This window comes from Cololabis saira, chromosome 21, assembly GCF_033807715.1.
Source record: "Cololabis saira isolate AMF1-May2022 chromosome 21, fColSai1.1, whole genome shotgun sequence".
Taxonomy (NCBI): domain Eukaryota; kingdom Metazoa; phylum Chordata; class Actinopteri; order Beloniformes; family Belonidae; genus Cololabis; species Cololabis saira.
The window spans coordinates 7,423,597-7,450,204 of record NC_084607.1 but is presented as its reverse complement, the minus strand read 5'-3'; the positions used below and the strand labels follow the sequence as shown (position 1 = coordinate 7,450,204).

The window sequence follows — 26,608 nt, the reverse complement described above, 5'->3', positions numbered from 1 at the left end:
ACATCTTTGTATAATATAATATTCATAAATTATTAAGTTTTGATGTCCTGCCAATGGAGGCCCCCACGTCCACGGCCCAGCCCCCCCCGGGAGGCCCGGAGACGCCCAAGCCACAGCCCCCCGCCCGAGCCCTCCCCAGCCACCCCCCCCACCGCCATGAGGCAACCCAACCCCCCCCATAGGCCCCCAAGGCCCCCACCGGCTAGGGACAGGGCCCCGCGGCCCCCCCCACCGCCCCCCAGGGGCCACCAGAGGCCCGCGCCCCAGACCCCCCAAGCCGACCCCCAACCCCAAGGGCTACGAGATCACCACCCCCCCGCCCCCACTAGGTAACGAAGCCAATAAACGGGGACCACAGAGAATTAAACTCTGTTTAATTCAAAACACTTTATTGAAGGAAGTTTGCTGATCTCCAGGTTGCAGGTTGGAGCCCCGACCCCCCCCTCCCGGGTCTCAGTTGGGTCTGATCTCCTGGTAATTCTTGATGACTCCGGAGAAGCGGACGATGTGGATCTCGAGGTTCCGGGGCTTGAAGTCCTGCCAGAGATACTCCGGGGACAGAACCTTGGTGGGCTTGTGAGTCCACAGGTACCTGCACACAGGAAGTAGAGGAGGGGAATAGTCTTTGGGCCAGTCCCAATCCCCCCCCGCCCCCCTTCTTTTCAGCCCTACCCTTAAATTATGCACGTTCCCGTGAAGGTAGTGGTGTCCCAATTCCTCTTTGCATGTAGGGCTAGTGGACATAATGAGGGGTAGGGTGTATGAATCTATATATATCTACATTTCTAATTTTTAGTGAATAAAATCAATATTTTGAGTTCATTTCTGCATAAAAATGCGTTTTGATTACATTTCTAGCGAGAAATATATATTTTACTTTCACAATATTCACATACACAGTGAATGTACATAATCACTCGCTTGCTCGTTGTTGCATCGTATCTTCAGATCTCGCCAGAATAAAGGCTGATTTATGGTTCTGTGTTACACCAACGCAGAGAATACCACGTACGGTGCCGTACGCCGTAGGCTCTGTGTCGATTTAACCATAAATCGCCGGCTGCTCTTCTCATCCCCCGAAAACATCGGAGCAAATTTCTTAACAGCCGTTATTTGTTATCCCTCAAAAAAATAAGCCAAAGACTCTGAATGATCTCCGTCCTGTGGCCCTCACCTCCCTGGTGATGAAGGCCATGGAGAAGATCATAAAACAGCACATCAGAGCAACTGACTCCCTAATGGACCCACTCCTGTTTGCATATCGCGCAGGCAGAAGCGTTGATGATGCAAAAATCTTTGCACCTTTGCACCTGGAGCTCCCTGACTCATCTGACAGACTACTGTTTGCTGACTTCTCATCAGCATTCAACACCCTGCAGCCCCACATCCTGGCCACTAAACTTTCCTCCCACTTTCACCTGGATGACCAGTTAATCCTGTGGATCCTGGACTTTCTGACCAACAGGACTCAGAGGGTTCGTGTCAACAACTCTCTCTCTGACCTCTGCTCCACTTCCACTGGCTCCCCCCAGGGCTGTGTGCTCTCCCCCCCTGCTCTTCATCCTCTACACCGATGACTGCAGAGCCACTCAGCCCAACCGCCATCGGATAAAGTACGCTGACGACACAGTTCTCCTGTCGCTGCTGTCAGGCACCTCACAACATCACGGACCCGTTCTTCAGGAGTTCGTTGAGTGGTGTGACCGCTCCAAACTGGAACTAAACACCAGCAAGACCAAAGAAATGGTGGTGACCTTCTCCAGTAGACAGAGGGATCTGGCTGCTGCAGTCACCACCACCATCCACGGGAAGCCAGTGGAGGTAGTCGAAGAGTACAAATACCTGGGCACCAGCTTTGACAACCTCCTGAAATTCTCCGCCAACACAGAGGAGATTCTCAGGAAGTGTCAGCAACGGCTGTACCTCCTCAGGAGACTCAACTCCTTAAGAGTCAGCACACACATCATGATGACTTTCTATTATGCCTTCCTGGAAAGCATCATGACCTTCTCCATGACCTGCTGGTTCCACTCCCTCAGCACGCAGAACAAGAACAGACTGCAGAGCACAGCATCACTATGCTCTAAAGTCATCGGCCTGCCGGTCAGAACTCTGTCACAGGTTTTTAACCAACAGGCCCTCAGCCAGGCAGCTAAAATTACCCCTCCCACATACTTCACCCCGCATTTCAGTGGCTCCCCTCCAGGCGGCGCCTCTGCTGCACCCAGGCCCGGAGTGGCTAATCGGGAGGACCGGGACAATTCCCGGTGGACCGGTCCGATGTTTGGGCCGCGAGGGCTGGTGTTCAGTTTTTTTTTTTGGGGGGGTGGGGGGTAATGGAGAGATGGAGAGTAGAAAGAGCAAGATGGCGCGGAGAAGCAACGATTAAAAAAGAGAAAAGCTCTGGAATCAGATGCAGCAAAGTGTGCCAAAATTGGCAACTTTTTCACAAAAGCGAGCTCGCGGACAAATGAGGACGATGAAACGGGTAAGGCAAGATGTTAAACTTTGCCTGCAAACCACCATGGAAGTTAATTATCAAGTCAACACAAATAACATAACATTATATAATTTAAATAATAGTATGATGCGACGCCACATAACTAGGAAACTTTGTCTTGTAGCCCCTCATAGTCAGCTGCAAGATCCAGCACCAGCCATGAGCCCACACCTCCAGAGTGGGCAAGTAGGATTGCTCATTGAGTGAATATTATTAGAATTCATATAATGAAGAGTATGGTGTAGACCTGCTCTATATGCAAAGTGCCCTGAGATGCGAGATGATTCATCAGAAGGCTTTGTAAAAAGGGGAGATTTGTGCTGAGAATTAAGACCATTTTTAAAATGTGATTTAGTGTCAGAAGCAGAGCCAGGAGCCAGTAGCAATGAGGGGATTGCTCCTGTCAGTATGGAAGGAACATGTGATCTGTTGTAACAGAGTGTGTGAAGAAGTAAGCATTAGTTCCAATATAACCACTTTCGATGCCAAACAATAGTTGATGTTTTAGAGTTGGCCATGTTTCTTTGTTTCTTTGTTATACTGTGAATAACAAACTTGCATAGGGATTACATATCTGTGAACACTAATTTGCTTGCTATTTGATATTGCAGAAAAAGGACATTCTGATGTTGTAAAGAATAGTGTTGGAGATTTTCCCTTTAACTCATGTTCTCATATTTGTAAAATCTAAGTTGTGGGAGTCACGTGAGGAAGACCTGGGAAATGGCTGCGTTTTAGATAAGCTCCTGCTCTCCGCCGACAACGGATGAAACTAATGTATATCTCCGTGGAAGTTTATTTGATGTCATAAATAGTCGGTACTCCTGTAAAGGCAAAGTTACACGAAGTTGCGCAGGTCTGAACCGCAAAATGAACCAGAAAAAACGAAGTTTACAAACGCGCTTGACTTCAGCTACCATGCAAGCTAACCCTGCTAGCCCCACCTGCAGTGAAGCTTCACCGAGGAACAACATGGGGGATATCCTTGCGGAGATCTCGAGGATGAGCTCGACTCTGAATAAGGTGGCAAGTGATGTGTCAATGATTAAATCAGACACGACAGAACTAAAAACCACAGTGAGTGCTTTGCAAACACGGCTTGACGAGGTGGAAAGTCGTATTTCTGATGTGGAAGATAGTAACGCTGGCATGATTAATGAAAATAAAGTGCTGAGACAAAGGGTGGATCAACTTTGGAGCCGCGTGGATGACCATGAAAATCGGATCTGATCGGACTGAAAGAAGGAAAGGAAATGGGTAATAGAATGAATGACTACATAAAGAAAATACTGAACGAAGGACTGGGGCTGCAGGGGGAGGAATATGAGATCGAGAGGAGCCACAGAAGTGGAGGACCCAGGTCGGGCGACAACCAACCGCCGCGGGTGATACTGGTGAGGTTTCTGTGATACACGGCCTGGCAGAAAGTTTTGGCAGCCGCGAAAAAAGAGAGAGGGATACGGTGGGAGGACTGCACTCTCTCAATTTACGAGGATATAACCAAGGAGCGCTCCGATCTGCGGAGACGGTTCTCCCCAATAATGAAAGCCCTGTGGGATCATCAGGTGAAACACACGCTGGCACACCCGGCAATTCTGAGGTTTACATGGAAGGGGAAAAGACTGGGCTTTGTCGACCCAAAGAAAGCTGAGGTCTTTGTCCGGGATAACATCCAAAGCACGGGGAAAGACTGACTGTTTGACGTGAATATGAAGGAGAGTGGAACTTTACTTTGAAGGCTCGGCGGAGACTCTGGGGCGCTGCTGTTCCCGGACGGTGGGAGGGAGGAGCAGGTACCGTCTACAGGACCTACACGGACCAGAATCTTTTTGAGCCCAAGGCTTATTACACTGTCATGTTTGTTTTAAGGGCGGTGTTTTTTGAGTTAATATTATTTTTTACTATGTGTGTTCCTGTTCTGGGACAATGTTTCTGGAGGCACTTTTATTTTTTCCTTTTTTTATTTTTTTATGACTGCAGGAGTAAGGCATTAATATGTGTGGAAGTAGTGAGAGACAGTATCATGCAAAAGTCTAAGGGGAGACAAAGGTTTACACACTCTACCCGGGGGGCAAGTCCCCTGTTTTCTTAGTGTGCTGCATTTGCCCTGCTATAAAAGGTAATCCACCAGAAATAATACCTATGACCCAGTAGGAACACAACCTATATGGACTACCTGGTACATTTTTTGCTGGAAATTCAATATGGCCACCTTAATATTGGCCACTTATCATACTGCATACTGCATACATACCGTATACTACATATTGCATACTTCATACTGCATCTTACATACTGCATACTACATACTGCATACTACATACTGCATACTACATACCGCATACTACATATTGCATACTACATACTGCATACTACATATTGCATACTACATACTGCATACTACATATTGCATACTACATATTGCATACTACATACTGCATACTGCATACTACATATTGCATACTACATACTACATATTGCATACTACATACTGCATACTGCATACTACATATTGCATACTACATACTGCATACTGCATACTACATATTGCATACTACATATTGCATACTACATATTGCATACTACATACTGCATACTACATACTGCATACTACATACTACATATTGCATACTACATACTGCATACTACATACTGCATACTACATACCGTATACTACATATTGCATACTTCATACGACATACTACGTACTGCATACTGCATACTACATACCGTATACTACATATTGCATACTACATACTGCATACTGCATACTACATATTGCATACTACATACTGCATACTACATACTGCATACTACATATTGCATACTACATAGTGCATACTACATACTGCATACTACATACTACATATAGCATACTACATACTACATACTGCATACTACATACTACATACCGTATACTACATATTGCATACTACATACTGCATACTACATATTGCATACTACATACTGCATACTACATACCGTATACTACATATTGCATACTACATACTACATATTGCATACAACCGTATACTACATATTGCATACTACATATTGCATACTACATATTGCATACTACATACTGCATACTACATACTGCATACTACATACTGCATACTGCATACTGCATACTACATACTACATACTGCATACTACATACCGTAGACTACATATCGTATACTTCATACTGCATACTACATACTGTATACTACATACTGCATACTACATACCGTATACTACATATTGCATACTTCATACGACATACTACATACTACATACTGCATACCGTATACTACATATTGCATACTTCATACGACATACTACATACTACATACTGCATACTACATACCGTATACTACATATTGCATACTGCATCTTACATACTGCATACTACATACTGCATACTACATAGCGTATACTACATACTGCATACTACATACCGTATACTACATATTGCATACTTCATACGACATACTACATACTACGTACTGCATCTTACATACCGTATACTACATACTGCATACTTCATACTGCATACTACATACCACATATTACATATTGCATACTACATACTGCATACTACATACCACATATTACATACTGCATACTACATACCGTACACTACATACTGCATACTACATACCATATACTACATACTACATACCGTATACTGCATACTACATACCATATACTACATACTGCATATTACATACTGCATACTGTATACTACATACCAGCCCGGGTCCGACACCAGGTCCGACACCGGGTCCGACACCAGCCCGGGTCCGACACCAGAACCGGGTCCGACACCAGCCCGGGTCCGGCCTCGTTCGGACCAGACACAAGTCGAGCTAAAGCAGGACGGAAGTCGGACTGTTACGTCTCCTGCAGGTCGGGAAGTTCCGACCCAGTGGGTCTGCTCTCACTGCCGGGACCACCGGGAAGGTTCTGGCAGGACCTGAGGGGTCAGACCCATAGACATACGTATCCTCCCATGGAGCTGCTGCGATACGTCAACGTCGCCGCCATATTGGATGTTCAAGACTGCGCTGTAAACTAATACAAGTAAATGGACTTATTTTCATAAAGCGCCTTTCTACAAAGAAATGTACGTTTTACGTCTCATTTATTCATTCACACACGCACTAATGTACTTGGGAAACAGTTACCACCAAATATAATATATTTAATTTTCTCAGATGGAAAATATAAGAACTTTATTGATTCCACATAGGATTAATTCATGTTATATCAGCTATAGAGAACAAGGTAGTGCCGAAAAACAATATATATCCAACCTCACAAAAAAAAGAAAAATAGAAAAACACGTTTTCTCATCAACAAAGCATATTTTACATAAACATTTAAAATTTTTCAAGTCACAAAACCATTTTTCAATTTTTTTCAGTTATTTTATTGTCTGAAAAGTGGTTCAAATATGTTATTTTGTTATTTGAAAATTTGTTTTATTATATTATATATTATAATATAATAATATATTATGTGCGTGTGTGAATGAATAAATGAGACGTAAAACATAAATTTCTTTGTAGAAAGGCGCTTTATGAAAATAAGTCCATTTACTTGTATTAGTTTACAGCGCAGTCTTGAACATCCAATATGGCGGCAACGTTGACGTATCGCAGCAGCGGGCAAGAACACTCGATGCGGCGTCTGCGTATATATGTCTTATATTTAGTTTATTAAAATGTAATCTTTAAGATACATTGTAGACGTTTTCTCATATTGTTTTTCTGCAATCATCCCCACAACTCTAGAAAGAATCTGAGCTAAAATGTAATTCCATACGTTATTTATGACTGCAGCCATATTGACAACATAGAAATGAATTCTCAAACTGACCAAATGTGTTGACATTGCTTAAAAAGCAGATTATTTGCCATAACAGTTAGCTGTCACTAGAAAAATCCATAGTAAAGCTCATTTTCAGGGACGTCCGTGTTGGAAATATGCAAATTAAAGGTCCAGATTCTATTCTATTCTAATGGTTTTCTCATGCTCTGAAACAATTAAATAGACACCAAGTTTGCATTTCTAGCCCATTTGGTTCAAAAATTATCACCAAGCTATGTTTTGATAAGTGGCCAATATTAAGGTGGCCATATTGAATTTCCAGCAAAAAATTGGCCTGGTAGTCCATATAGGTTGTGTTCCTATTGGGTCATAGATATTATTTCTGGTGGATTACCTTTTATAGCAGGGCAAATGCAGCACACTCCCCCTTGACCCCTGGGTACTCTGGGAATAATGAATAGTGGGCATATAAATGTAGTTACATGGAATATTAATGGCTGTAGCACACCAATTAAACGCAAAAAAATACTAATTTATCTTAAATCTAAGGGCACAGATATTGCATATATCCAAGAAACGCATTTCAGGGACCAAGATGAAGCTTTAAAAATGAAACGGGATTGGGTCGGTCATGTCTTTCATAACTCAGTATCAAGTAAGAGCTGTGGGGTAGTTATCCTGGTCAACAAAAAACTGAATTTTACTGTAATAAATCAGTTTAAGGACTCTCATGGACGTATCCTAGTGGTGGAGGCACTAATTAATGGAGTTAAAGTCGTACTTGGCAACTTATACGCGCCGAACAGAGAAAACACACAATTTTTTCATGAGGTCAATAAAATACTGGCTGATACAGATGGTCAGATTATTTTAGGTGGAGATTTCAATCAAACATTAGATGATCACTTGGATCGCAGTAATGTCAGAACAAGGACATCCTCCAGAGACGGAGCAGCTTTAGATACTTTACAGAAAGAGCTGGGTTTGACAGATATTTGGAGACTCGTAAATCCAAAAAAACGGGAATACACATTCTACTCTCACACTCACAGATCCTATTCACGAATAGATTTTTTCTTGGTTGCCAGCTCACTTGTTGACCTCGTAATAGACTGCAATATAGGGGTTAAAGCAATAACAGACCATGCACTGGTCGAATTACATATAAATTTACAATCTACTAAAGGTAATACTGGGAGGTGGAGGTTAAATGTAAGTTTATTGCAGGATGAACAGTTTGCTACAAAACTTGGTGAGGATATTAGAGTGTTTTTAGATATTAATAGAGGATCAACAGAAAGATTAGCTACTGTTTGGGATGCACTCAAAGCGTTCATTAGAGGGAAATGTATGGCTTATGGTTCCTGGAAGAAAAAGGACAACTAAGAAAAAGTACAACAATTGGAAAAAGAAATAGGTAAATTGGATAAGCAACTTGCTGAACAATATAATGAAGAATGTTTCAGAAACATCTGCAAACTAAAATTTGAGTTACATGAAATATACAATAAAAAAGCAGAGTATTCGCTATTTAGGCTCAAAACAAATTTTTATGAAAATGGTGAAAAAACTGGACGATTATTGGCAAGACAATTGAAACGCCTGGACTCAACTAACACTATTACAGCAATTAGAAAAGATGATAAACTAATCACTTCAGCCAAAAACATTAATGAAGTTTTCAAAAACCTTTATGAAGATTTGTATACGACTTCATGTTCAGCTAGTGAAGAAGACTTGAACCTTTTCTTCCAGAAGGTAGAGCTGCCACAATTGTCTTCAGAGGAAAAGGATAGTCTGGATGCTCCCATTACGGAAGCTGAAGTTAGAACCACAATTAAGGGTATGAAACCCGGTAAGTCACCTGGTACAGACGGTTTCCCGGCGGAGTATTATAAGAAATATATTGATATTCTTTGCCCATTTCTCACGGAGGTTTTACATGAAGCGTTTCAATATGGTTCACTCCCAGAAAGTCTTAACCAGGCTATTATATCACTGATACCAAAGAAAGATAAGGATTCAACGGACCCAGCCAATTATAGACCTATAAGCCTAATAAATGTTGATTGTAAAATATTGTCCAAGACATTAGCACGGAGACTAGATTTGGTTCTACCTAAAATTATTCACAAAGACCAAGTTGGATTTATAAAACACAGATCTTCATCTGATAACATGAGGAGACTGTTGCATTTAATTTGGATGAACCAAACTAACCCTCACCCTGTTTCAGCCATATCACTTGATGCTCAAATAAGATAGGTGGATAAGGTGGAATGGGCTTTTTTATTTGCAACTCTTTCAAAATTCGGGTTTGGTGATGGTTTCTGCAGATGGATTAAAGTCTTATATTCCAGCCCTAAAGCGGCAGTTTTTACTAATGGGATAATATCTCAGTTTTTCGATATATCTAGGTCTACTAGACAGGGGTGCAGTTTAAGTCCATTATTGTTCACAATTTTTTTAGAACCTTTGGCCACGTCGATCAGAGCAGAGCCGAGAATTAAGGGTGCCATTGGAGGTGGCAGGGAGCATAAATTATTTCTTTATGCTGATGATATTTTGGTACTGAGTCGGGATCCAGACAATTCTGTGTCGGTTTTGCTAGAAACTATTGAAGCATATTCTAAAGTGTCCGGTTACTGTATCAATTGGCAAAAATCAGAAGCTATGCCAGTGTCTCAAACATGTTCACATAATCAGTTATCAGGTTTTAATTTCAAATGGCTACCAAAGGGGATGAAATATTTAGGCATAGAATTAGATACAGATATAAGGGAAATTATGACCACTAATATGGAAAAAGTACTAAACAAAATTAAAACTAATGTGGATAATTGGACTAAATTACACTTGACTCTATGGGGGAAAATAAATGCAATAAAAATGGTTGTTGCACCACAAATAAATTACCTAACTGGGATGATACCCATATGCATTCCAAAACAACTATTAGTTAGGTATGACAAAATGATAAAACAATTTCTTTGGGAAGGAAAAAAGCCAAGAATTCGTTTGGATAAATTGTTTGAGTTCAAAAAGAGAGGAGGTTTATCACTGCCAAACATAAAATATTACAATGTCGCCTTTGAGATGTCCAAGCTTACAGGACACTGGGATGAAGCTGGTCCGGATCTGGACTGGGTCCTGATTGAGCGGGAACTCACCTTCCCCTTTAAACCTATAGAGGCTCTAGCACAAACAGTTAAAAACGGGAAAAATAAGGAGAATAACCCTATTCTAGGACATTCCAAAGCTGTTTGGCAGGAGGTGCATAAGAGATGTAAGATTTCTCAGTTTACTCAAAAATATGCGTCCATATGGCACAATCCAAAAATAAAAATAGAAAGACAGCCTATCTATTGGGCCCAGTGGTTAAGAAAAAACATCAGAATAATAAATGATTTATTTGAAAATGGCAATTTTCTTTCATATCTTAGACTTAAAGAAAAATTTAATCTAGAGGGCAGGGGCCACTTTTGGAAGTAGGCAAATAAAACAGTTTTCTGCTCTACTACGAGTATTATAGTTAATAAAGAGATTATGTGTTGGTTCATAAATAGTCAGATCTATTAATTATCCTTAAAGCTATTTTCTGTAATAAGAAAAAAGAAGTAAAAAAGAGAAAAAAGAGAAAAAAAGAAGAAAAAAGGGAAAAGAGAAAAAAGGAGAGAAAAAGAAAAGAAGGAAAAAAATAAGGAAAAAATGGAAAAATAGGAAAAAGGGAAAAAAGGGAGAGAAAAAAGAAGAAATAAAAGAAGAAGAAAAAAAGGAAAATCCTGAATGCAGTTTGGAAGCAGTTTCTGCTGCCTTAAAGGCAAATAAAACTGTTTTCTGCTCTACTATATCATGGAATTTTAGAGTATTATATTTAATAAAGAGATTATTTGTTGGTTCATAATAGTCAGATCTATTAATTATCCTTAATTAAGGGGCACCTGTTCAGGTGCCCCTCCCCCTACCTGTCCAGGACCCCCCCCCCCCTACCTGTTCAGGTGCCCTCCCCCTACCTGTTCAGGTCACCCCTCCCCCCACCTGTTCAGGACCCCCCCCCCCTACCTGTTCAGGTCACCCCTCCCCCCCACCTGTTCAGGACCCCCCCCCCCCACCTGTCCAGAACCCCCCCCTACCTGTTCAGGTGCCCCCCCCCCTACCTGTTCAGGACCCCCCCCCCCCCACCTGTCCAGAACCCCCCCCTACCTGTTCAGGTTACCCCTCCCCCCACCTGTTCAGGACCCCCCCCCCACCTGTCCAGGACCCCCCCCCTACCTGTTCAGGCCCCCCCCACCTGTCCAGGACCCCCCCCCCCTCCTACCTGTGCAGGACCCCCCCCCCCCCTACCTGTTCAGGTGGCCCCCCTAACTGTTCAGGTGCCCCTCTCCCTACCTGTCCAGGTGCCCCCCCCCCCCCCTACCTGTTCAGGTGGCTCTCCTCCTGCCAGGCCGCCTCCACCCCCGCCGCCGCGTCGGCCTCCAGGTTCTCCCTGCAGGTCCTGGCCAGCCGGTGCACCTCCTGCAGGGCCCCCCCGAACACGGCCCCCCCGTAGTAGAAGTCCCCGTCCCCGGGGGCCACGAAGGCCCTGGAGGCCGGCCGCCGCTCGTAGGGGAACCCGCCGCGCTTGCCCCGGTAGTAACCTGCAGGAACAACCGGCGGTAAGAGATACCGGAATCAGAGAAGCAGCCATAACGGAAACGTTTCTGAAGAAACTAGGAAGGCGGAGCTTCCATCATCGCCACGGCAACATGTGGACAGATGTTTAATATGTGGACAGATGTTTAACAATGACAGATGTTTGACATAGACAGATGTTTAACCCCCGGGTCCAGGGACAGGTGACCCGGTGGGGGCTACTACCTACCACCTACTACCTACCACCTACCGCCTACCGGCCACTACCCACCACCTACTGCCTACCACCTACCACCTACCACCACCTACTACCTACTATCTACCACCTACCGCCTACTACCCACCACCTACCACCTACCACCTACTACCTACCACCTACCACCTACTACCTACCACCTACTACCTCCCACCTACTACTTACCACCTACTACCTACTACCTCCCACCTACTACCTACCACCTACTACCTGCCACCTACCACCTACCACCTACCACCTACCACCTACTACCTACTACCTCCCACCTACTACTTACTACCTACTACTTACTACCTACCACCTACTACCTACCACCTACTACCTCCCACCTACTACCTACTACCTCCCACCTACTACTTACCACCTACTACCTACTACGTCCCACCTACTACCTACCACCTACTACCTACTACCTACCACCTACTACCTACTACCTCCCACCTACTACTTACTACCTACCACCTACTACCTACCACCTACCACCTACTACCTACTACCTCCCACCTACTACTTACTACCTACCACCTACTACCTCCCACCTACTACTTACTACTTACCAACTACTACCTACTACCTACTACCCACCACCTACTACTTACCACCTACCACCTACTACCTACCAACTACTACCTACTACCTCCCACCTACTACCTACTACTTGCCACCTACTACCTACTACCTACCACCTACCACCTTCTGCCTACCACCTACCACCTACCACCTACTACCTACCACCTACTACCTACTACCTCCCACCTACTACTTACTACTTACCACCTACTACCTACTACCTACCACCTACCACCTACCACCTACTACCTACTACCTACTACCTACCACCTACTACTTACTACTTACCACCTACTACCTACTACCTACTACCCACCACCTACTACCTACTACTTACCACCTACCACCTACTACCTACCACCTACCAACTACTACCTACTACCTACTACCTCCCACCTACCACCTACTACCTACCACCTACTACCTACCACCTACTACCTACCACCTATCACCTACTACCTACTACCTACCGCCCACTACCTACCACCTACTACCTACCACCTACCACCTACTACCTACCACCTACTACCTACCACCTATCACCTACTACCTACCACCTACTACCTACCACCTACCACCTACTACCTACCACCTACTACCTATCACCTACTACCTACTACCTACCGCCCACTACCTACCACCTACTACCTACCACCTACCACCTACTACCTACCACCTGCTACCTACTACCTACTGCCTACCACCTACCATCTACCACCTACTACCTACCGGCCACTACCTACCACCTACTACATACCACCTACCACCTACTACATACCACCTACTACCTACCACCTACCACCTACTACCTACCGCCCACTACCTACCACCTACTACATACCACCTACCACCTACTACATACCACCTACTACCTACCACCTGCTACCTACTACCTACCACCTACCATCTACCACCTACCACCTACTACCTACCGCCCACTACCTACCACCTACTACCTACCACCTACCTGGATGCACCGCGGCCACCAGCCCCCCCAGGGACTCGGCCCCCCAGCGGCCCTGGAACCTGGAGTCAACGTCCAGGCAGAAGACGTAGTCCGCGTTGTGGAGCAGCTGCTCCTCGATCAGCGTCTGGATCCGCTGCATCCTGCTGGCGCTGATCTGCTGCCAGCGGTTCGATCCCGGGATCGGGACCACCGTCACCTGGGGAGAAGGAACCACCGTCAATTATAAGCATGAAAATCAATAAGCAAGATAATAAACATTTACAGGTTTTTCTTTGGTCAACATGGTGATTATTTTGACCGAAAAGGTCTGGGCTATCTTAAAAAGAAGAAATGAAGTATCATGAGGCTACACATAATAATAATAATAATAATAATAATAATAATAATAATAATAATAATAATAATAATAATAATAATAATAATAATAATAATAATAATAATAATAATTATTATTATTATTATTATTATTATTATTATTATTATTATTAATAAAATAATAATGATAATAATAATCATAATAATAATGATCATAATAATAATAACTGTAATAGTAATAATAGTAATTAAAGCTGCAAGCAGCGATAAAATAGGAACTATTACATATCGACCAATCAGAAGAAGGGGCGGGGCTAATTCATGCCAATGAAGGTCAAGTACTCAAAACCGAGTCCGATGACACCACCCACGACTCTTTATGTAAAAAAATTACACGATTATTTCAAAATGGCCGACTTCCTGTTCGGTTTCGGCCATGGCGCCAAGAGACTTTTCTCAAGTTGCGACATGATACAGGTGTGTACCGATTTTCGTGCATGTATGTCAAACCGTATTGTGGGGCTTGAGGCACAAAGTTTTCTAGGGGGCCCTGTTAAGCCATTAGGCCAGGCCCATTAACCATTAAACCATTAAATATCACATCTTTCGCCCAGGCCTGGCTTAGCCTGCAAAATTTGGTGACTTTTGGGGCACGTTTAGGGGGCAAAAAGGCCGTCATTTCATCAGAAGAAAAACGAGAAAAACAAGGAAAACGAGAACATATCCTACAGATACAAAAGGGCCTTCACACTGTCAGTGCTTGGGTCCTAATAATAATGATAATAATAATAATGATAGCTCTGAAAACAGAAAGTTGAAAAGATGCTAAAGAAACCGACAAAACCAATTTAAGTTGTCATTTCATCTCATGCATGTGTACAGTCCACGCCCTCTCCTGCACCACCTGCTCCACAGGCCACGCCCCCACCTGCTCTACAGGCCATGCCCCTACCTGCTCCACAGGCCACGCCCCCACCTGCTCCACAGGCCACGTCCCCACCTGCACCACCTGCTCCCCAGGCCACGCCCCCACCTGCACCACCCACTCCACAGGCCACGCCCCCACCTGCTCCACAGGCCACGCCCCCACCTGCCCTACAGGCCATGCCCCCACCTGCACCACAGGCCACGCCCATACCTGCTCCACAGGCCACGCCCATACCTGCTCCACAGGCCACGCCCCCACCTGCTCCACAGGCCACGCCCCCACCTGCTCCCCAGGCCACGCCCCCACCTGCACCACCCGCTCCACAGGCCACGCCCCCACCTGCCCTACAGGCCATGCCCCCACCTGCACCACCTGCTCCCCAGGCCACGCCCCCACCTGCACCACCCGCTCCACAGGCCACGCCCCCACCCGCTCCACAGGCCACGCCCCCACCTGCCCTACAGGCCATGCCCCCACCTGCACCACCTGCTCCACAGGCCACGCCCCCACCCGCTCCACAGGCCATGCCCCCACCTGCACCACCTGCTCCACAGGCCACGCCCCCACCTGCTCCACCTGCTCCCCAGGCCACGCCCCCACCTGCTCCACAGGCCACGCCCCCACCTGCACCACCTGCTCCCAGGCCACGCCCCCACCTGCCCTACAGGCCACGCCCCCACCTGCACCACCTGCTCCCCAGGCCACGCCCCCACCTGCTCTACAGGCCACGCCCCCACCTGCACCACCTGCTCCCCAGGCCACGCCCCCACCTGCTCCACAGGCCACGCCCCCACCTGCCCTACAGACCATGCCCCCACCTGCACCACCCGCTCCACAGGCCACGCCCCCACCTGCTCCACAGGCCACGCCCCCACCTGCCCTACAGGCCATGCCCCCACCTGCCCTACAGGCCACGCCCCCACCTGCTACATAGGCCACGTCCCCACCTGCTCCACAGGCCACGCCCCCACCTGCTACATAGGCCACGCCTCCACCTGCTCCACAGGCCACGCCCCCACCTGCTCCACAGGCCACGCCCCCACCTGAACCTACCGCTCCACAGGCCACGCCCCCACCTGATGTACAGTCCACGCCCCTACCTGCTCCCCAGGCCACGCCCCCACCTGCTCTACAGGCCACGCCCCTACCTGCTCCCCAGGCCACGCCCCCACCTGCCCCACAGGCCACGCCCCCACCTGCCCCACAGGCCACGCCCCTACCTGCTCCCCAGGCCACGCCCCCACCTGCTCTCCACGCCACGCCCCCACCTGCTCTCCACACCACGCCCCCACCTGCTCTCCAGGCCACGCCCCCACCTGCAACACCTACTCACCTGCCGGTCAGCGGCCATCTTGACTCGGGGAACATCGTCCGGGCGGTCGGTGAAAACGTAAACGTGAACATGGAAACCAACGAAGAAGTGCTGCTCCGCCGTCTCCAGGAAGTCCTTGAGGAACCTGGTGTACCTGGGAAGGGGGGGCGGGGTCAGGGGCGGGGCTGGGGGGCGGGGTTTGTGATGTCACTGTGATGTCACCTACCTCCCCACGGCGAACACGGTGACGGCGACGCTGATGTTCCTTTGCCGGTAGATGCCGTCCAGCAGCAGCGGGTTGAAGGTTCTCTCCCAGACCAGCGGCGCCAGCCAGGGCGTCACCGTGACGACGTCGGTGCGGCTGCAGGGGTCAGGGGTCAGAGGTCAGGGGTCAGGAAAGACCTTCAGCAACAACACCATATGGGCAGAATATGGATTACAAGGCCCTCCACATTCTTTACTGTTCACTAGTTCTTCCATATTTCACTTACTGTGCAAAAATTTGGGGCAATAACTACGATAACAATACGATACATTCATAAGGCTGGATATCGAGATCACACTAACTCCTAAACTCCTAAACGAAACCTAAACTTCAAATCTTTATTTGTGTGTACAACAAAAAGAAGTTTTTGTGTATCAATTTGTGGAATTAAACTGTGGAATGGTTTGAATTTGGAGTTAAAAGAATGTACAAACATAAAACAATTTAAGAATAAATATAAAGAAATAGTTTATTTGAGGTATAAGAGTGAAGACTGTGTTTAAAGATCACCAGCTGTGTGTGTTCTGCTATTTTGCCATGTTGTCTTTGTATGTTTATTTACTTATTATTACGTATACGTATTATATTTATATCATAGTTATATTATATTTATGATAGAGCTTACATCTTGTATTAAACAGTTTATTTTGGTAAAAATGATATATATTTATACAAATTAGTGTATAGTATAAAAAATAAATACAGAAATATAATTTATGTTTAGTTGTGGAAAGGGGATGGGATTAAATAAGTTTGTACTTCCTCCCACTCCTTTTCAAACACATGAAATATGTGTTTTGATGTTGTTGTTTTTTTTCTTTATATGGTGGAATGCCTACCTGGATTTGTTTTCTTATCTTTTTTCTTGTTTTTTATACATGTTCGAAATAAACAAAAATGAACACCAGACCAGATCTGCATCTACTCACCCCTGGACGATGCCGGGCTGCTGGTACGTCAGGCTGCAACGTCAAACACAGAAACACCTCCGTCAGGTAGGAGTCAGAGCCTCCTCCACCCTTAGTAACCAGGAGCCTCCTGACTACCAATGATAACGATCATGATATTGAATATTGATTGATAACGATGATGAAACTCACCCGTCCGGAGCCTCCAGGTGCAGCTCATCTGGGACTTTGCAGAACTCTGCAGCAGATCTACACAAACACAAACAACAGAATCTCAGTGGGTCAGTTTGGTTCAGTTTTAATCTGTTTTAAACTGTTTTTCTGGTTCACGAGGATCATTAAGGGATGCATGTCTCATGTTTCCATGACAACCCATCCGGGTGTGGTACCGGTACCATTCTGGCCTCATGTTTAAAACTGAATGAGCTCTTGGAGGTTCTTTAGTTTTTCAGGTAGTCGGCGCCCTCCAGTGGTGAAGGTGAAGGAGGACCGGAAAACATACTGGGACCTTTATTATGGGATGCCAAGTAGTGGCATGACCATATTGCAATCGTCCAGAATGGCCCATAGGGCAATGTTGCTAGCATTTTGCTAACAAGCTAAAGTCGCAAAAGTCCCACTGCACACCAGGGCCCGAGAAAACCTCAATTACTTTTCTCAGTCAAAAGTGTTACCATGGCAATGCTAAATGCCAAAAAGCAAAAAAAAAAGGCGAAAATTCGGACGCTTATTGCTCGGCCGAACTTTATCGTAGAGACGTTGTTCAAATTTACAAGCACTTGGCCCGATTGGCCCTAAAGGACAGCACAACCTCATCATACTAATTATTACGGTTTTATTTTGCAATATTTAACTTTCAATTTTCTTGAAAAGGTTCTGAGGTTAGTCTGTTTCACCGTAATAACGTACACTAGTGTTATAGCTTAAATTATTTCATTTACTGGGTTTTCTTACATTATATTTTACAACTATGCATTATTCGATGTATAATGCATTCCCTGTATGTTTAGTTTTTTGAATAAAGGTGACAATAATAGCTCATCATAGCCCAAACTAACTGCTTGTGATAACTAACCCTGTCTCAGTAGCTAGCTGCTAGCTTGCTTACTGTGTCTGATCCCAGGTCAGCTGATCAGTTCCTCCCAGGAAGTGGAGGTGTGACTCACCTGGACGCCGTCTGGTTCTGGGGTTCCTTCACGTCCACCGCGACCCTGAAAACACAGCAGGTGAGTTTCAGGTGAACAAGTTATGGGTCAAAGGTCAGCTGATCAGCTCAGGTGTCAGCGTTACTCACCTGGTCTCCGTTCTGTCCCGGGACTCGTCCCCGCCCAGGCAGACCCTGCAGACAAACACACGAGTGGACCTCGGTCAGGGACAGGCCAAACAGGACTGACACCAGTCCAAACAGGACTGACAACAGTCCAAACAGGACTTATCCAGTCCAAACAAGACTAATCCAGTCCAAACAGGACTGACAACAGTCCAAACACGACTAATCCAGTCCAAACAAGACTAATCCAGTCCAAACAGGGTCAAAACCAGTTCACAACAGGACTAATCCAGTCCAAACAGGACTGACAACAGTCCAAACAGGACTAATCCAGTCCAAACAGGACTGACACCAGTCCAAACAAGACTAACCCAGTTCAAACAGCACCAACCCCAGTCCAAACAGGACCAACCCCAGTCCAAACAGGATTGACACCAGTCCAAAGAGGACTGATACCAGTCCAAACAGGACTAATCCAGTCCAAACAGGGTCAACACCAGTTCACAACAGGACTAATCCAGTCCAAACAGGACTGACACCAGTCCAAACAGAACTAATCCAGTCCAAACAGGACTAATCCAGTCCTGTCAGGTGCAGGTCCTGGACTGCGACCTACCGGATCATTGTGGTTGAACGTGTCCAGCTGACACTCAGACCTGAATGTGAATTTGTTCAGGTCCGAAGGAGCTCAGAGGAACCAGGACCAGGAAGTGGGGTCAACCAGGGGGAGAGTAACATCTTACCTGAACGGCCGCCGCAGGTAGACGTGCAGGATTCTGGAGGTCCAAACAGAAACACTGATCAATAAATAATATGATCAATCATCAATAATCAGATCAATCAGCAATAATCAGATCTGAACCAGGGAGCTTCAATAACAAATGTTGGGATGTTTTAGATCAAGAATTCTGCTCCGGAACAGATCTACGATATTCTAGACCAGGACTCAGGGCTCTACCAGTCCTGGTGTCAGTTCTGCTAGTCCTGGTTTCAGCTCTACTAGTCCTGGTTTCAGCTCTACTAGTCCTGGTTTCAGTTTTACTAGTCCTGGTTTCAGTTTTACTAGTCCTGGTTTCAGCTCTGCTAGTCCTGGTTTCAGTTTTACTAGTCCTGGTTTCAGTTTTACTAGTCCTGGTTTCAGTTTTACTAGTCCTGGTTTCAGCTCTACTAGTCCTGGTGTCAGGTCTACTAGTCCTGGTTTCAGCTCTACTAGTCCTGGTTTCAGCTCTACTAGTCCTGGTGTCAGGTCTACTAGTCCTGGTTTCAGCTCTACTAGTCATGGTGTTAGGCCTACTAGTCCTGGTTTCAGTTTTACTAGTCCTGGTTTCAGCTCTACTAGTCCTGGTGTCAGGTCTACTAGTCCTGGTTTCAGTTTTACTAGTCCTGGTTTCAGTTTTACTAGTCCTGGGTTCAGCTCTGGTTTCAGCTCTACTAATCCTGGTTTCAGTTTTACTAGTCCTGGTTTCAGTTTTACTAGTCCTGGGTTCAGCTCTGGTTTCAGCTCTACTAATCCTGGTTTCAGTTTTACTAGTCCTGGTTTCAGCTCTACTTCTGGTTTCGTTCATTCGTTCGTTTGTTTTTATTTATTTCGAACATGTATTTAAAAAACACAAGAAAAAAAGATAAGAGAAACAAATACAGGTGGGCATTCCACCACATAAAGAAAAAAAAAACACATCAAAAAACATATTTCAGTTACATGTTCGAAAAGGAGTGAGAGGAAGTATAAATAATCCCACCCCCTTTCCACAACTAAACATAAATTATATGCCTGTATTTATGTTTTATACTATACACTAATTTGTATAAATACATATTTTTTACAAAAATAACCTGTTTAATACCAAATGTAAGCTCTATCATAAATATAATATACAGTAACTATGATATAAATATAACTATGATATAAATATAATACGTATATCTATACAAACATACAAAGACAACATGACGAAATAGCAGAACACACACAGCTGCTGATCTTTAAACACAGTCTTCACTTTTATACCTCAAATAAACTATGTCTTCATATTTCTTCTTAAACTGTTTTATGTTTGTACATTCTTTTAACTCCAAATTCAAATCATTCCACAGTTTGATTCCACAAACTGATACACAAAAACTTATTTTTGTTGTACGCACAAATAAAGATTTGAAGTTTAGGTTTCCCCTTAAATTATAACCCCCTTCCCTCCCAATAAATAATTTCTGAATGTTATCCGGTAGCAAATTATTTTTTGCTTTAAACATTACTTGTGCAGATTGAAATGCCACTAAATCCATACGTTTTAATACTTTAGACTGTAAGAATAGTGAGTTAGTGTGATCTCGATATCCACCCATATGAATGTATCGTATTGCTCTCTTTTGAAGTATGAGTAATGAATGTAACCTGGTTTTATAGTTATTGCCCCAAATTTCTGCACAGTAAGTGAAATAGAAGAACTAGTGACCAGTAAAGAATATGAAGGGCCCTGTAATCCAAAACCTGTTTTGCTCTGTTAAGTACTGCAATGCTCTTTGAAACTTTGTTTTGTACATACTTAATATGAGATTTCCAGCTAATTTGATCATCCATTATTACTCCAAGAAATCTGATTTCGTTTTCTGTCTCAATATCACTGCCATCCAATTCAACTTTTATTTGCATATCACTTCTCCGATTACCAAAATACATTGTTTTTGTCTTACTCATGTTTAATGATAATTTGTTTTCAAGGACCATATTTTTAACTTACTCAATTCTGTCGTGACATCAAGCATTAGCTTTTGTAAATCAGTTTCAGCTCTACTAGTCCTGGTTTCAGGTCTACTAGTCCTGGTTTCAGCTCTACTAGTCCTGGGTTCAGGTCTACTAGGGGGGGTCTGGTGTTAGTAACTCACCCCAGCATGAGAACCACCACCAGCAGCACAGCAGGCACCACCTTCCGCAGAGACATGTCTGGGCCCAGGTCCAACACGGTCCAGGTCTCTCTAGGAGCTGTCCAGGTCTCTCTGGTCCAGGTGTCTCTAGGCCTGGTCCAGGTCTCTAGGAGCTGCCCAGGTCTCTCTGGTCCAGGTCTCTCTGGTCCAGGTGTCTCTAGGCGTGGTCCAGGTCTCTCTGGTCCAGGTGTCTCCAGGCCTGGTCCAGGTCTCTCTAGGAGCTGTCCAGGTTTCTCTGGTCCAGGTGTCTTTAGGCCTGGTCCAAGTGTCTCTAGGCGTGGTCCAGGTCTCTCTGTTCCAGGTCTCTCCAGGCCTGGTCCAGATGTCTCTAGGCCTGGTCCAGGTCTCTCTGGTCCAGGTGTCTCTAGGCCTGGTCCAGGTCTCTCTGGTCCAGGTGTCTCTAGGCCTGGTGTCTCCAGGCCTGGTCCGGGTCTCTCTGGTCCAGGTGTCTCTAGGCCTGGTCCAGGTCTCTCTGGTCCAGGTGTCTCTAGGCCTGGTCCAGGTCTCTCTGGTCCAGGTCTCTCTGGTCCAGGTCTCTCTGGTCCAGGTGTCTCTAGGCCTGGTCCAGGTCTCTCTGGTCCAGGTCTCTCTGGTCCAGGTCTCTTTAGTCCTGGTCCAGGTCTCTTTAGTCCTGGTCCAGGTCTCTCTGGTCCAGGTTTCTTTAGTCCACGTGTCTCCAGGCCGCCTCAGGAATGTTCTCTTACCTCGGCAGGTTAATGACTGACACCTAGAGCCAACGACAACACAACCTTCAGACTATTTATATCCCAGCAGGTAAAAACGCTGCAAAACACGAACTCTAAGCTGCAGACACATCCTGTGGTAGACTGGCTATTCACAACGAACACCAGAGGTCTCGTATCAGTGGTGTATTCACGACTTCAAACACACACACACAGAAGAAGCTACCCCTCGCCAAGGCATGGTCTATATACCAGTGGTTCCCAACCTTTTTTCCATGGAGCCCCCCCTACTTGTGTCTAAGACAAGCCGGCCCCCCCGACCCGTACGTACTAGCAGCAAAAGAGTAAAGTGATTTGTTACAAAAAATGATACCAAAAACGTTTAAAAAATGAACATTAATTATGTTTTTGTTTATACATTTCTCTTTGGTTTACCCTGTACTTTGTTTTTCTCACCTTCCTTTTGTGTCACCAATGTATAAAATACGCACCAAAAATTATTGCAAGGACATAAAAATATTTCTGAAAAATGTCTCTTTTAATATGAGACAACCTGTCGGAGTAGTAGTATGATTAAATGTTGAATAATGATATAATAATACGTTTTTAAGTTTTTATCCTGATAAATAACTTAGTATTTTAAAATTATCAAAATATATTTCTAAGTGGGTTTATACAGACTTGGATTACTGTATTCCATTAGGTGTGTTATTATGATTTTTTATTTATTTAACATGTGTAATATAATTTTTACAACTGCATAATTTCAAAGCAGACAAAGTTTCGCGCCCCCCCAGAGATCTCTGGCGCCCCCCCAGGGGGGGTCCGGACCCCAGGTTGGGAGACACTGGTCTAGACTAGAGACTTGGCTGTTGCGGAGGAGGACATAAACTGGGAAAATGTCTGGGGGAACACATTTCATACGTCCAAGAACCCCAACCACCAATCGGTTCACTATAAGTGGTGTCAGAAGGCCTATCTGACACCACTTTTGAGATTTCATATGAAGCTGTCAACCAACCCGAACGTGTCCAGACCGTCCGGTCTGGACACAACTGGACCGGTCTGGACGGTCTAGACCCGTCTGGCCCCATCTGGAACCGTCTGGACCGGTCTGGACCGGTCTGGACGGTCTGGACGGTCTGGACGGTCTGGACCCGTCAGGACGGTCTGGACCGGTCTGGACCCGTATGGACGGTCTGGACAGTCTGGACCCGTCTGGACCCGTCGGGATGGTCTGGACCCGTCTGGACCCGTCTGGACGGTCTGGACAGTCTGGACCCGTCTGGACGGTCTGGACCCGTCTGGAAGGTCCGGACCCATCTGGACCCGTCTGGACGGTCTGGACCCGTCTGGACTCGGAGAGGTCCGATCTCTGTAAGTAGCAGCTGAATAGATCTGGTTCTGACCCAGGTGAACGAACCAAGGACCGACTCCTGGATCCAAGTCCTGAAAGACCTGAATCCAGGAAGGTCCAGGATCCAGGATCCAGGATCCTGGATCCTGGATAATCTGGCTCTGCAATAATGTGTAGGTTCTCTTGCGTAGGTCATTTGTGCAACAATGTTGACATCTGAGCAATAAATTCAGTCGGGCTCTGTGCAATAATCTTTTCTTCTACTCAGGGGTATTGTGTAATAGGTTTTTTCGGAACCGGGAGTGGGAATTGATGTGTGTTAACTATAGTATGGTTTGATTGTATATGTGGGTAAAGACTTCGGGGTTATGTTTCTATGTTTATTGGCGTGTGATTGTCGCCTGTGCCTCTCGTGTCCAAGACAAATTTCTCCTAAGGGAGGCAATAAAGATTCATCTTATCTTATTTTATAATCCGTTCATGGGGGTAGGTGTGTGTGTATGGGGGTGGGTGGATGTGTTTGTGAGTGTAGGTGTGTGTGGGTGTGTAGATGAGGTTCCTCTTATAAGGGATTAGTAGCATATATAGGTAGGATAGTTAGGCTATATGTTGAAATAATTATAGCAGTAGAGATGTGTGTGCAGATAGGCCTAGATAAGCAAAGCTAGCTCTTATTACGTGTGTAATTTTTAATGTTTGTATTGTGTATGTTTTTAATGTTTGTAAGGGCATGTCAAGTATGTGTACTTTTCTAACTCCTTTCTTTTAATTGTGATGTGAGCCCTGTTAGGGACGAGTGTTGCAAATTAGCATTCGCTATAAAATTTGCTGTGGTGTGGACTCCTCTATCCGTCCGGGCCCCCCCCCCCTTGTAGCTGCGGGCTATGAGACCTCCTGGCGTGGACGGCTCCCTGTTACCTCCCTGTTTCCCTGTTTCCTCACCTGGATCCTCTGTGCCTAGCCATATCTACACCGTGTGTCTGCGTGTGTGTCTGTGTGTGTGGAACTTGGGTGAATTGTGGTGTGCGCGGGGAGGGGGGCAGGGCATTAATACGTTCTATGTTTATTTGTTTTTTGTTAAGCACTTTGTATTACATTATTTGTATGAAAAGTGCTATATAAATAAAGTTTGATTTGATTTGATTTGATTTGAAACGCTATGATACAGGCATCAGATAGCCATTTATGTCTGTCTATGTTTTCTGTATCTGTCCCTTCGGCTGTTTGTTTTGATCCGTTACATTGAAATAAGATAACCAGCCTGATCCTCAGATAACCGGAAAATCTGGTTGTGCTTTTCTGTCCAGGAACCAGGAACTCGGGAGAAAATAACAGAAGACTGACAACAATTTGATTTCATAAAGTCTAGATCCACAACGTCTGGAACGTCTGGACCAGTCTGGATCCGACTGGACCCGTCTGGACCCGTCTTGATCCGTCTGGACCCGTCTGGACCCGCCTGGACCCGTCTGGACTCGTCTGGACTCGTCTGGACAGTCTGGACAGTCTGGATCCATCTGGACGGTCTGTATCCGACTGGACCGTCTGGACCCGTCTGGACCCGTCTGGGCCCGTCTGGACCCGTCTTGACGGTCTGGACCAGTCTGGACCTGTCTGGACAGTCTGGATCCGACTGGACCCATCTGGATCCGTCTGGGCCAGTCTGGACGGTCTGGACCCGTCTGGAAGGTCTTGACCCGTCTGGACGGTCTGGACCTGTCTGGACCCGGAGAGGTCCGATCTCTGTAAGTAGCAGCTGAATAGTTCTGGTTCTGACCAAGGTGAACGACCAAGGACCGACTCCTGGATCCAAGTCCTGAAAGACCTGAATCCAGGAAGGTCCAGAATCCAGGATCATCCAGGATCCTGGATGATCCTGGATCCTTGATCCTGGATGATTCTGGATCCTGGATGATTCTGGATCCTGGATGATCCTGGATGATCCTGGATCCTGGATCCTGGATCCTGGGTGCGTCCTAAACGAGTCGATGTTTGTTTTGATCCGCTACATTGAAATAAGATAACCAGCCTGACCCTCAGATAACCGGAAAACCTGCTGGTTCTGCTTTTCTGTCCAGGAACCAGGAACTCGGGAGGAAATAACAGAAGACTGACAACACTTTGATTTCATAAAGTCTAATTCCACAACAACAACAACAAAACCTGCCAGAGGTTTGCCATTTATGTTTGGACTTTAACCCCCAACCTGCACTCACCTGTCCGCTCCTCACCTGATGACGGCTGTGACTCCAGTCCACAGGTGTTATCAGCCCCGGCCACTCATGGGACGTCACTATGAAGCCCCGCCCACTCACGTGACGTCATCGTGAAGCCCCGCCCCCCTGTGCAGCAACGTCAGTGATACATTTGCTGATTCCAGAATATTCAGGTGTTTAGATACTTGACATGTTCCTGGCATCACGTGAGTCATCCATTCAGCCCTTCATCCATCCCTTCATCCATTCATCCAACCATCCATCCATTCATCCCTTCATCCATCCCTTCATCCATCCATCCATCCCTTCATCCATCCATCCATCCATTCATCCCTTCATTCATCCATCCATCGATCCATCCATCCATTCATCCATCCCTTCATCCATTCATCCAACCATCCATCCATTCATCCCTTCATCCATCCCTTCATCCATCCATCCATCCATCCCTTCATCCATCCATCCATCCATCCATTCATCCCTTCATTCATTCATCCATCCATCCATCCATCCCTTCATCCATTCATCCATCCATCCATCAACCATCCATCCCTTCATCCATTCATCCAACCATCCATCCATCATCCATCCTTCCATCCCTTCATCCATCCATTCATCCATCCATCCATCCCTTCATCCATCCATCCATCCCTTCATCCATCCATTCCTTCATCTATCCAGTCATCCATCCA

The 26,608-nt window shown here is 45.6% G+C and overlaps 1 protein-coding gene across 1 annotated transcript; it reads right to left on the bottom strand.

Moving 5' to 3' along the window:
- Window positions 1–353: 353 nt before the first annotated feature.
- LOC133422660 (globoside alpha-1,3-N-acetylgalactosaminyltransferase 1-like) lies at window positions 354–25,976 on the bottom strand. Its single transcript, XM_061712681.1, has 12 exons — window positions 25,917–25,976; window positions 21,622–22,387; window positions 19,482–19,514; window positions 18,763–18,807; window positions 18,635–18,679; window positions 17,661–17,717; window positions 17,490–17,522; window positions 16,522–16,656; window positions 16,317–16,449; window positions 13,741–13,936; window positions 11,733–11,952; window positions 354–592 (listed from the first exon to the last, which is right to left on the bottom strand). The coding sequence occupies exons 2-12, from the start codon at window positions 21,675–21,677 to the stop codon at window positions 454–456; spliced, it is 1,092 nt and encodes a 363-aa protein (XP_061568665.1). The 5' UTR covers window positions 21,678–22,387; window positions 25,917–25,976; the 3' UTR covers window positions 354–453.
- Window positions 25,977–26,608: the final 632 nt, after the last annotated feature.